Source organism: Salvelinus alpinus, chromosome 11 (assembly GCF_045679555.1).
Source record: "Salvelinus alpinus chromosome 11, SLU_Salpinus.1, whole genome shotgun sequence".
In the NCBI taxonomy this organism is placed as follows: Eukaryota; Metazoa; Chordata; class Actinopteri; order Salmoniformes; family Salmonidae; genus Salvelinus; species Salvelinus alpinus.
The window spans coordinates 51,299,824-51,312,990 of NC_092096.1; the positions used below are offsets into that span (position 1 = coordinate 51,299,824).

The window sequence follows — 13,167 nt, forward strand, 5'->3', positions numbered from 1 at the left end:
CAAAGACAAACACATTTATTGTTGAAAATCCTTGTCCTATTTTTACAGTGTACATTGAATAAGTAAATAGGCATGCAATGCTAAAGTGCAAGTCAGTGAACAATACTGTCTTCATCATAGATACAATTAAGGCATGTTACATTTTAGACTTTAGACAAATACTTTGAGCTTTTGAAATTATTTTCAAATATTTTAAACCCATGTCTGTTAGATTCATATTCATTTTGATGTTTAATCTAGACTTTAATCAACAGGATATATGCCATAAAAAAACACAGACAAAAAACAACACTATCATCCTACCTACACCTATTAGGATTATATGTTAAAGGTGCAATATGCTAAAATTAGAATAGTTCACCTAATTTCAGTTTATGTAACAAAACAATCAATGTATAGTGTAGTGAATCATTGTACCATCTAATAATTGAAAATATTGTATTTTCAGCTGTTTGAAGCTGGTCTGCAAAACTGAAAGTAAAAGATGCAAAAACTAAACGTAAGAATGGGAGGCACACACAGAACAGATCTACTGCTTTTTAGACTTGCTTTCAATGAGTGACAGATCTATAACTCAAATTTCTATGTGAATTTGGTCTGGTCACCCACAAAGTTACATATTGCAGCTTTGAGGTAGGGGAGAGTGGGGTAAGTTGAGTAAAAAGGTTCGTTGAGCCACCCCTTGTTTCTAGGAAAGCAAACATCAAATTAATCAAGTGACCAAATATTTAGGAAGAGGTCATCATTTCATGGAGTCTGTGAAGGAAGAACCTACATGGAAAAAGTGGCAAGCAAGTCAGGTCCAAAAAACGGATTTTCACAAAGCAAATGCATTTTTTGTTTATAAGTTTCATGATGCTTGTATCTCAAGCAAAGTAGATCGTTTTATGATTGTTTAATACATCAGTTGGGATCTGATGAATATGAGGTCCTAAACCTTTCACAAATGTGCATTCTTGTTTGCCTTGGGGTTAGTGGAGCCAATGGCCATGGGTTAAGCTGAGCCAATGGCCACCATACCCCATACAAATGATTACATTTTGTCAGTTTTATGCATAACACGCATAGTATTTTTGCAATGTGTCTGAACATATGAACTCAAGAGAGTGCATTTCTATTGTTCCAGAGCAGACATCATGTCCCGTGTATACAAACGTAAAACAAGCAGGGTTCTAGCGCCAAAGAGGTTCTTGAGCGAGCAGCCAAGGAAATGAGAGAAGGGAAGAAGTCCATCTCAAGCAGCAGCAAGGGATGAAAAAAATAGACAATGACAGAAAAATACAATGAACATGTAGCTGTGCGAAAGAGAGGCTATGATAGGAGTAGCAGATGCAGATACAGTATGGTCTTATCTGATGACATAGAGTTTGAGCTTGCTAAACACATCAATCATCTTTTGGACCAGTTTCATGGGCTTAGTAGCCTCAAATGCAGAGAACTAGCCTACAAATTGGCACATCAAAACAACATCCCTGTCCCAGACAACTGGTCAAGAAATAGGGTATGGGATATTGAACAGAGAGTTCTATATCTGAATGTACACCTATATTTAAGATATACAGTATACCCATTCCATGAATTAAACTTTGACCTAACAGCACCATCAACCACTGTCACAGGACACCATCACCCACTTACCCCAAGGCGGCTCGACTTACCCTGTCCCTATGCTCAACTTACCCCATACCCAGGATAAGTTGAGCCAACCACTTTTTATTTTGTGGAAAGGCTATGTTTTCAAAACCGTTATGTTTACATGAATTCTAATCATTTTCAGGGATAAACCACATTGTGAAATATATGTAGATATCTTTGTTAGAAAGAATACTATATTTCCCTTGGCGTAGTGATGCTGAATGTAAACAATGGTTAAACATACCCCACTCTCCCCTATTTTCCGCACACAGAATTGTAGTCTTTCAGAGTTGTTGCCAGAGTTGCAATCTTTCTCAACAGGGTTCAACTGACCAGGGGCCTAGGGGTGCTGGACAACAAAATAAATCAGCTTGTTATCACCATAACAAATATCAATAAGGTCAAGGATATTGACGTCGGGCACTCACCCCCAAGGTACTTTAAGCCACCGCTAAGTGTCAATGTATAATTGTTTTGCCGTTTCCCTACCAGGATCATATGTCACAGTATTTTCTGCAGACAGAATTGTAGTCTTTCAGAGTTGTTGTCAGAGTATTTCTCAGCATTGCTTGATCAGACTCTTTTCATTGATCGGACAGATCACCATGGCATCCGACTGTTTATCACAACAGTACAGATAAAAGAACGGAAACAACTTATCCTTAAAGTTGTCCTCCATGAATGTATAGATATGACTCCTCTCCTTCACGTCGTAAAACGAAACCTGGCCCTCTTCGCAATCCACATACACCCCAACCCTCTTCGGCTTGGCGTCAAGGGTTAGAGGTAACGGCGGGGTCGTGGAGGCCCTATATCCCTGGCCTTTCTTCATGGCCAGCGCCCAGTAGCCCTGGGAGGAGCTGACGGCGATACGCCCCTTCCTGTTGACTGATGCCTTGGCCACGCCTAGGTACCAGTCATCCTTGTCCCCCACCTGGACCTAGATAGATAGATAGATGGATTGATGGATGGATGGATGGATGGATGGATGGATGAATGGATGAATGGATGGATAGATGGATAGATGGACAGACGGAGCGATAGACCTGGCTTTGTATGTTGTTTTGTTTTTGAAAGCTAGGCAAAGAAACCACAAAAAAACATCATCATAATCAACAAACCTCCCAGTAGTGGCGTCCCGCGGTGAAGCCCTCGCGACCCAGGACAATGACCACAGTGTCGAACCGCTCTGGGATGTCCGGGAGGTCCTGCCAAGTTCCCAGGTGCCTAACTTGACGGCGGTCTTCCGAGAGCTGGAGCCAAGGGTTGGCTGAGTCTGGGTCGAGGGTCAGGTCCACTGGAAACAGGGAGGGAGGAGAAATGCAATTTTACCAGCTATCTCGAGTGTGAAATTATGGAGGATGTGAACATGTAATATATCTACTGCTGTACATATCATTGTTAGCATATCTTTTTGGTGTATATAAACATAGATTGATTTTGGATTACTGATATAGTGTTAATTGGGTTGTTAACTGAATTCATCCTGACATTCGGGAATTCTTGTTTCTAGTTTTGATTATTATTTGTGTACTTGTTTGACATTTTTACTGCACTGTTAGGAGCTAGTAACACAAGCATTTCACACTAAGCTGTGTACGGGACCAATAAACTGTGATTTGATTTTGATTTGAATGCCGACCTGTGTACTTAAGAATCTTCTTCAGCTCTGTGAAAATGGACAGAAACCACAATTCAATGATTTAAAAACAAAACACATCACTTCTTGCTCAACAATTTGCAGAGAACAAGAGGTTTGGAAATAGGGTAATAGTGAGCGAAATCACACATATCGGTCCTTTATTGAAAAACCTACCAGAGTCCACCAGTTTGTCAATTTCCTCACTCAGCGTCTCTTCCAATTTGGACACAGCTCTCCTGATGATCCCAACACACACTTCAGTATGTACACGGGTCCCAGACCAGTCCTTAGTGGCTGGAGGGGTACACAGGGCTGGGAAACTCTACAGCGGGAGATAGGAAAAACAATCGGTCAATTTAGTCAATCTATACAATGTACACTGAGTGTACAAAACATTAAGAGCTCCTTCCTAATATTGAGTTGCACCCCCTTTTACCCTCAGAACAGCCTCAATTCGTCAGGGCATGGACGTCGAAAGCGTTCCATAGGGATTCTGGCCCATGTTGACGCCAATGGTTCCCACAGTTTTGTCAAGTCGGCATGATGTCCTTTTGGTGGTGGACCATTCTTGATACACAGGGAATACTGTTGAGTGTGAAAACCCCAGCAGCGTTGCAGTTCTTGACAAAAACCGGTGCACCTGGCACCTACTACCATACCCCGTTCAAAGGAACTTAAGTATTTTGTCTTTCCCATTCACCCTCTGAATGGCACACATACACAATTCATGTCTCAATTTCCTCAAGGCTTAAAAATCCTTCTTTAACCTGTCTTCTACCCTTCATCTACACTGATCGAAGTGGATTTAACAAGTGACATAAATAAGGGATCATAGCTTTCACTTGGATTCACCTGGTCAGTCTATGTCATGGAAAGAGCAGGTGTTCCTAATGTGTTGTACTATCAGCGTATTTGTGTGCTATATTTCTTATTTTGTGATAAAAAAATTGGGACAAAGAAAATAATGACAAGACCGAACCAAATTTGTGAGCTATATTTCTAGACTACAATGTGTGCATATTCTGCTATGTATTATTAATGAAATCGGCAATCCCTCCCACCTGTAGGAAGTGGATGTGGTCCTCTGTGCGTGAGAGGTGCTCCAGGTCTGTATTCCTCCTCTGTAGTTCAGTGATCTCCTGTTCCAGCTCCCCTATCAGGCCCTGGGACCACCTTGTATGAATTAATACGGAGGTCAGACACCATAATGTTAGCTCCAGGAACCTTTTAGTAAGATAAAACCGGATACAAGGCACAGAGCATGATGGGTACTGTAGTACTTCCTCTACCCACCTCTCTGTCTCTCTCTGCTTTTCCTCTATAGCCAGCACCAGCTCCGCCTGGGTCCTCTGGATGGACCGAATCAGCTCCTGGAACACCTGCATGCTGTCCTCGATCTCCCTCTGGGCACTGGACTACAGGGGAAAGAGATCGTCATTACTTACAGCTGGTGTCCTTTTAATGGTGAAACTGACACGTCCGTTTGCGATATTACAACAACAAAGACAAACGCGTTTTTGCTCCCCTTCTCTCGGACATCGTTGCACGCACGATAGAACAACAGCATAATGCTCCTCACCTCTGCTTGTCAACAAAACAAAAACAATAGTTTTACCTTTTTGGGTGTCATTTTCCCTGGACATTTTCCAGAATTCATAATACAGGAGATGGTCACATTGAATAATATTGTAATAACCATTTTAGTACAGTGTTATTACACATTTTGCATATTGTTTACTGATTGGTAACTGGGTATCATCAATGTTATTATTATACTGTATTGGGACACACCCCTAGAGGGTAGAAGATTATATCATTTATTGAGCAGCAGCTGTATACGACAGTATTCTGTCTCATGCACTGTGGTAGACACATCGGTAATAACATTGCCAAGAGGTCCAATCCGCATCCCAAATGGCACCCTATTCCCTATACAGAGCACTACTTTTGATCAGAGGCCCCAGGGCTGTGGCGGTCATGAAATGTTGTCAGGCGGGTTATTGGCACGCAACAAACTGCTGGTCTCACGATAATTGACCGTTAATTAGCTTAAGCGCGCATCTCCAGGCCTCCACGCATACAGGCCGCCGATGCACGCCGTTTGAATATCTACCGTTAAATATGGCTAATAAATGAATTGAATACACACCATCACAATAGATACATGATTTCATTTAGTCAGGCCTGAACAAACATTATGATATGGAGAAAATGTATTTCAGAAGAACACAGTGTGAATTGGCCGACGTTATCTGACTATGCTCCATGCCATAGGCTTGTTTACATTTACATTTGAGTCATTTAGCAGATGCTCTTATCCAGAGCGACTTACAGGTAGTGAGTGAATACATTTGAATACTTTTTTCGTACTGGTCCCTCGTGGGAATCGAACCCAAAACCCTGGCGCTTACATGCTCTGCCAACTGAACTACATTCTTTTATTTTATAGGATTTTATAGTAAGAAGACTATAATTGAATTTAGCTTAATGAAATAGAAAGGATAGTTTTGTTTTAGGTTTTTCTGCCATGTGTAATAGGCGATAGGCTATGTATTGTATAAGGGCACAATCATAATTTCAATTCAGGTTTTTTGGGGGGGGTGGGGTGGGGGGGGGGCTTGGACTCATAAGCCTATGCCTAGGCGTGTTTTGAATTAATTGTCACCTAAGAAAGCCCTGTCAATTTCGTCTTGTCAGGCTTTGAAACAACAAATCAAATCAAATGTTATTTGTCACATGCGCCGAATACAATCAGGTGTGGACCTTACAGTGAAATGCCTACTTACAAGCCCTTAACCAACTATGCAGTTTTTAGAAAAATAAGTGCTAAGTAAAAAATAGATAAGTAAAAAGTACAAAATAAAAGTAACAAGTAATTAAAGACATTCACGACAAACATGTTTTACACTGTTTCAACCTGCTGTTGAACTTCTTACTTCAAATTGATCATCACAGTAAGGTGAGTTTTAAAAGTAGGATTGACCTACTATTTTGATAATAAGTGTTTGATGTCATTTTCGATCGCATTTGCATTGATGTCAGTGGTTAGAGGGACTGTAGAGCCCTGAGTACCAAGCCATTAGCAACCTGATGGTCGTTAAAAAGTTGGATACTATCAAAGCATGGCCAGAGTGCATACGAGTAGATTATCATGTGACAACGGTCAAGTGTGTATTTACTGAGGTCATGACTCATGACTGCCGGTAATATGGTCACCGCAACAGCCCAAATCAGAGCCCTATGCAACCTGGTCAAAACTAGTGCACTACATAGGGAATATGGTGCCATTTGGATGCAATCTCTTTGGCCTTTTATGGCTGATAAATTCGCTTTGGATGTGACAGGATGTTACGGGAGACCCATAACCTATCCCACAAGGTTGCCTGACTAGAAACAATTTAGATTTTGTTTTCCTACATCTTAATATAGTTGGCCAATGCTTCGAAGCAAAGATCAAATATATCCAGAAGCCATGTATTCTGGTCCCCACATCGGGCTAATGTTCAAAGCGAAATTATCTTCGAGAATCCAGCAGCCTATTTTGTCAATTACATCAGATGTTGACTATATGATCAAAAATGTCGTGCAGTGTAAATCCCGACTGTCAACATGACAAATTAGCATATATTTTACCACCGGGACAAATCAAGACTGCGTCCGAAATGGCACCCTATTCCCTACGCAGTGAACTATGTAGGGAATAGGGCACCATTTCGGATGCAGGCAACAACTCACCTTATTCAGCTCCACTGAGTGCTTGATCTCCTCCATCTTCTTCAGTCTTTCCTGGATCATCTGCTGCACATCTATCTCTGTCTTCTTCAGCTGAGCCTGTGGAGAACATTCAGTGCCTTCAGGAGCTATTCACACCCCTTTACTTTTCCCACATTTTAAATTCAAATGGATTAAATTGAGATGTTGTGTCAATGGCTTACACACAATACCGCATAATGTCAAAGCGGAATTACGATTTTATTATTTTTTGACAAATTAATAGAAAATTAAAAGCTGAAATGTTTTGAGTCAATAAGTATTCAGCCCCTTTGTTATGGCAAGCCGAAATAAATTCAGGAGTAAAAATGTGCTTACCAAGTCACAGAATAAGCATGGACTCACTCTGTACAATAATAGTGTTTAACATGATTTTTGAATGACTGCCTCATCTCTGTACCCCACACATACAATTATCTGTAAGGTCCCTCAGTTGAGCAGTGAATTTCAAACACAGATTCAACCACAAAGACCATGGAGGTTTTCCAATGACTTGCAAAGAAGGGAACCTATTGGTATATGGGTACAAATAAAAAAAGGAGATATTAAATATCCATTCGAGCATGGTGAATTTATAAATTATACGTTGGATGGTGTATCAATACACCCAGTCACTACAAAGATACAGGCTCAGTTTCCAGAAAGGAAGGAAACCGCTCAGGGATTTCACCGTGAGGCCAATGGTGACTTTAAAACAGTTACAGAGTTTAATGACTGTGATAGAAGAAAACTGAGAAATTGCACAAAAAAAGGGGAAAATCCAACAAATCACATCATATTTTCAAGCACGGTGATGGCTGCATCATGCTATGGGTATGCTTGTCATCGGCAAGGACTAGGGAGTTTTTTAGGGTAAAAAGACATGGAATAGAGCTAAGCACAGGCAATATCCTAGAGGTTTACCTTTCAGCAGGACAATAACCTAAAACACAAGGCCAAATCTACACTTGAGTTGCTTACCAAGACGACATTGAATGTTCTTGAGTGGCCTAGTTACAGTTTTGACTTAAATCATCTTGAAAGTGTATGGCAAGACTTGAAAATGAAAAATATTTAAGACTTACCCAGAAAGACTCAGCTGCAATTGCTGCTAGAGGTGATTCTAACATTTATTGACTCAGGGGCGTGAATACTTATGTAAATGAGCTGTTTCCGTATTTATTTTTTAATACATTTGCAAAAATGTCAAAATACATGTTTTCACTTCATCATTATGGGGTATTGTGTGTCAATGGGTGAGAAAAAAATCTATTGAATCCATTTTGAATTCAGGCTGTAACACAACAAAATGTGGAAGAAGACAAAGGGTGTGAATACTACTGTATCTGAAGGTGAGAGATAATTCATCTTACAGCCTATAGCAGTCTATAGCCTGTTCCCAGATCTGTTTATACAACATGTTGACAACGACTGACAAGGAAACAGACCAAAATTCAGGCTAGGCAGCCTATTTTCAACTAAATGTAGAGCTAGGCCTCCACAAACTGTAGTGTGTTATTGGTGGATTTATGTACCAATTACAGTTGACCTCTTCTAAAATGTACTTTAGCTTCAATGGCAATCATTGTGTCAGTTTTATTGGTAGCTGACCATAAATGTCTGCAAATCGTGTGGACAAAATGTGACTAGTTTTTTTTTAGAGCTGCATTTAGCTTCTGATCGCTGCATCAAGCCTGAACGGCACAATAGTTACTGTATGTCTTTGAAAATGATAAACCAATTGACAACTGATTCTCGATATATACACTACCGGTCAGAAGTTTTAGAACACCTACTCATCCAAGGGGTTTTCTTTATTTTTACTATTTTCTACATTGTAGAATAATAGTGAAGACATCACAACTATGAAATAACACATATGGAATCATGTAGTAACCAAAAAAGTGTTAAACAAATCAAAATATATTTTATATTTGAGATTCTTCAAATAGCCACCCTTTGCCTTGAAGACAGCTTTGCACATTCTTGGCATTCTCTCCACCAGCTTCACCTGGAATGCTTTCCCAACAGTCTTGAAGGAGTTCCCACACATACTGAGCACTTGTTGGCTGCTTTTCCTTCACTCTGCAGTCCGACTCATCCCAAACCATCTCATTTGGGTTGAGGTCGGGGGATTGTGGAGGCCAGGTCATCTGATGCAGCACTCCATCACTCTCCTTCTTGGTAAAATAGCCCTTACACAGCCTGGAGGTGTGTTGGGTCATTGTCCTGTTGAAAAACAAATGATGGTCCCACTAAGCGCAAACCAGATGGGATGGCGTATCGCTGCAGAATGCTGTGGTAGCCATGCTGGTGAAGTGTGCCTTGAATTCTAAACAAATCACAGACAGTGTCACCAGCAAAGCACCCCCACACCATAACACCTCCTCCTCCATGCTTTATGGTGGGAAATACACATACGGAGATCATCCGTTCACCCACACCGCGTCTCACAAAGACACGGCAGTTGGAACCAAAAATCTCAAATTTGGACTCATTAGACCTAAGGACAAATTTCCCTCGGTCTAATGTCCATTGCTCATGTTTCTTGGCCCAAGAAAGTATCTTCTTCATATTGGTGTCCTTTAGTAGTGGTTTCTTTGCAGCAATTTTACAATGAAGGCCTGATTCACACAGTCTCCTCTGAACAGTATATGTTGAGATGTGTCTGTTACTTGGGCTGCAATTTCTGAGGCTGGTAACTCTAATGAACTTATCCTTGGCAGCAGAGGTAACTCTGGGTCTTCCATTCCTGTGGCGGACCTCATGAGAACCAGTTTCATCATAGCGCTTGATGGTTTTTGCGACTGCACTTGAAGAAACTTTCAAAGTTCTTGAAATTTTCCGTATTGACTGACCTTCATGTCTTAAAGTAATGATGGACTGTCATTTCTCTTTGCTTATTTGAGCTGTTCTTGCCATAATATGGACTTAGTCTTTTACCAAATATGGATATCTTCTGTATACCCCCCCTACCTTGTCACAACACAACTGGTTGGCTGAAACACATTAAGAAGGAAATCAATTCCACAAATTAACTTTTAAGAAGGCACACCTGTTAATTGAAATGCATTCCAGGTGACTACCTCATGAAGCTGGTTGAGAGAATGCCAAGAGTGTGAAAAGCTGTCATCAAGGCAAAGGGTGACTATTTGAAGAATCTCAAATATAAAATATATGTTGATTTGTTTAACACTTCTTTGGTAACGACCTGATTCCATATGTGTTATTTCATAGTTTTGATGTCTTCACTATTATTCTGCAATGTAGAACATTGTAAAAATAAAGAAAAACCCTTGAATGAGTAGGTGTTCTAAAATGTTTGAACGGTAGTGTACTGTACACTTGTTTAATCGCAACAAAACTAACCTGGATGAATAACGTTTCACCATATATAAAAAAAAATAACATACACTGTAGCCTTTATACTGTAATAGCCTCTACAAATTCTTCTCACCTTCTTATCAGTCCACTCCCTCTCTACAGGTACAGTAAAGTGAGCTCTGTGGTCCGTCTCCGTACACAGCACACACACACAGATATGGTCTTTCTTACAGAACAGCTCCAGAAGCCTCTCGTGCTTGGGACACATCCTCTCTTCCAGGTTAGTCACGGGTTCGATCAGTTTGTGTTTGGTGAAGCGTGTGTTGTGGTTCTTGATGTGTTCCTCGCAGTATGAGGTCAGACACACCAGGCAGGATTTGACGGCCTTCATCCGGTCGCCCATGCAGACATCACAAGACACCTCGCCCCATGGGCTGTGGGGTGGGGATGGAGGAGCATCGGCTGGAGGTTCCTCTGGCTCTCCCTCTGGCTTCTCTCCTGGTTTTCCTTCTATTGGTTTCTCCGGTTCCTGGCTCGTCGTTCGTTGCAGCTGTGGCAGCTGCAGCTTCTGCATCTCCTGCTTCAGTCTCAGCTCCTGGAGAAGTTTCTGCTGCTTTTGAACCAGCTCCTGTTGTTCTTTCATCTTCATTTCCCGCTCCATCGTCTTCTGCTCCTCCTCCTTCTTCTTCTGCTCTTCCATCTTCTTCTGCAAATCTCGTTCCTCTTTCAGTTCCTGCTGTTGGAGACGCTCGGCGTTGCTAACCCGGATGTCCTTAAATTGCTCAGCGATCTCCCTCAGGACGGTATTGATGCTAATGTCGGGCCGCTTGAAGAAGGTCTTCTTGCACATGGGGCATTGGAACAGGGTGGTGGTCTTCCAGTAGTCTAGGATGCAGCAGCGGCAGAAGTTGTGTCCACAGGGTATGGAGACAGGGTTGGTGAACACGTCCAGACAGATGGAGCAGTGGACCTGCTCCTCCGTCAGATTTCCATGATTTCCTGCAAGGTAAGCCATTACTGGCAGAGAAGACCGTGCACGGTCATACTTAACATTACAGTGTTCTGTAACACTTTACATTGGGATCGTTGTCTGACCTGTCATATCGGACCTGTGAGATCCAGGCCATAAAGCAGGCATTATATCAGATCGGGTTTATTTTAGTGTGGATGTGTTGTAATGTGGATGTGGATGCGTCATAATGTTCCTACTTCTCTTTGGATGTTAATTGGATGTTAACTTGTATGGCCTCCAAACTATATTTCTGGAACCCTAACAGCAGATTCAAACGTAGATATTAGCTTCTATTGCTTCTCGAAGGTCATATTACAACCCTAACCACATCTAGTTGAAGTCCTGGCCACTTCGATCACGAGCCAAGTGAGAGCTATTGAAAAGCATGTGGGCATTCTTTACTTAAATTATCCCCCATGCTAAATATACCAAGCAAGAATTGTTTGGTTTTCGAAAGCGGGCTGTCAGCAAGTTAAAGCTATGTGCACCCCGCGGACCGTGGGTGCCCATAGCTTTTTGAGCAGTGAGCATTTATGAACACATGGGTTGCTTTCCAAATTGAACCCTATACCCTATGGAGTGCACTACTTTTGAGCAGGTCCCCTAGGGCCCATAGGGCTCTGGTCAGAAGTAGTGCACTATATAGGGAATAGGCTACCATTTGGGACACCCACCCTGGCTAGAAGGTTGGCTATTCATAGATGTAAAAGATTAGCCTCTTTCCAAAAATATCAGTCCAGTCTCTCTCCTGCTCTGCTTTCTTTCTCATAAACAACGAGTGTGTCCCAATAATCTCTCCTTTCTCCTGAAGTGTGCACTTGTTCACTTCCCTTCATGGATTTGAAAGAAAAAGATACAATGCTTTTACATTTTATTTAACTAGGCAAGTCAGTTAAGAACAAATTCTTATTTACAATGACGGCCCACACCGGCCAAACCCGGACGACACCAATTGTCCGCTGCCCTATGGGACTCCCAATTACAGCCGGTTGTGATACAGCCTGGATTTGAACCAGGGTGTCTGTAGTGACGCCTCTAGCACTGAGATGCAGTGCCTTAGACCGCTGCGCCACTCGGGAGCCCCTCCAAAATTGTGAACAAGTGCACACTTCAGGAGGAAGGAGAGATTTTTGGGACATAACCAAGCACGGACGTTCTGTATCTTCTCAATCCATTTAGTCCTCACATAATTCCATTTCCAAATAATTTGTTTTTATATTCTTCCTCCATCCCGCCTGCAGTATGAAATCAAGATATTTCAACAACTTAGTACAAGAAAAGAGAAAGTTCAGATCAAGCTTTTGTGGAAGCCTCACAATATAAATGTTATTAATCTCTTTCCTCTCTGTCCTGATTGAACTTCAACAGTCGAAAAACGATTATTGCATAAAGCAAACCTTGCGTGTATTTTTACTGACGCAGTTAAAAGGTAGAGAGAAAACATGCAAAGAGAGAGAGAAGAAATGCGGACACTCACCAGAGAGAAGCGGCTGTTGCAGAAAGCCACTGTACAGAGTGACCGCTCTGGCCAAACACTGACACATGACACTGCTGCCACCAACACCCCCACTAGCCCCCAGCCACTCGGCCCTAAAATATGCCCCTCTCCCTCCCCTCCCCTCCTTATCCCAGTTACCAATTTACACTTTCACGGCATGGACCGCTCTGCTCGAAGGAGAACAGCATTAGCCCTAAATTCGACACTGGGGTTGTGTTTCTGTTTTTGCTTATAGCCCTAGATCCTATTAACATTTGTATAGATTTTTCACCCATTCAACACAATAATGAACAAACACAGACAATA

At 41.7% G+C, this 13,167-nt stretch overlaps 1 protein-coding gene across 1 annotated transcript; it reads right to left on the reverse strand.

The window, feature by feature from the left end:
* Positions 1-12,919, reverse strand: LOC139534343 (E3 ubiquitin-protein ligase TRIM39-like). The gene is made up of 9 exons (XM_071333419.1): positions 12,841-12,919; positions 10,485-11,368; positions 7,013-7,108; positions 4,571-4,692; positions 4,339-4,450; positions 3,452-3,599; positions 3,278-3,304; positions 2,757-2,932; positions 1-2,575 (listed from the first exon to the last, which is right to left on the reverse strand). The coding sequence occupies exons 1-9, from the start codon at positions 12,905-12,907 to the stop codon at positions 2,195-2,197; spliced, it is 2,013 nt and encodes a 670-aa protein (XP_071189520.1). The 5' UTR covers positions 12,908-12,919; the 3' UTR covers positions 1-2,194.
* Between the last annotated feature and the right edge of the window lie 248 nt (positions 12,920-13,167).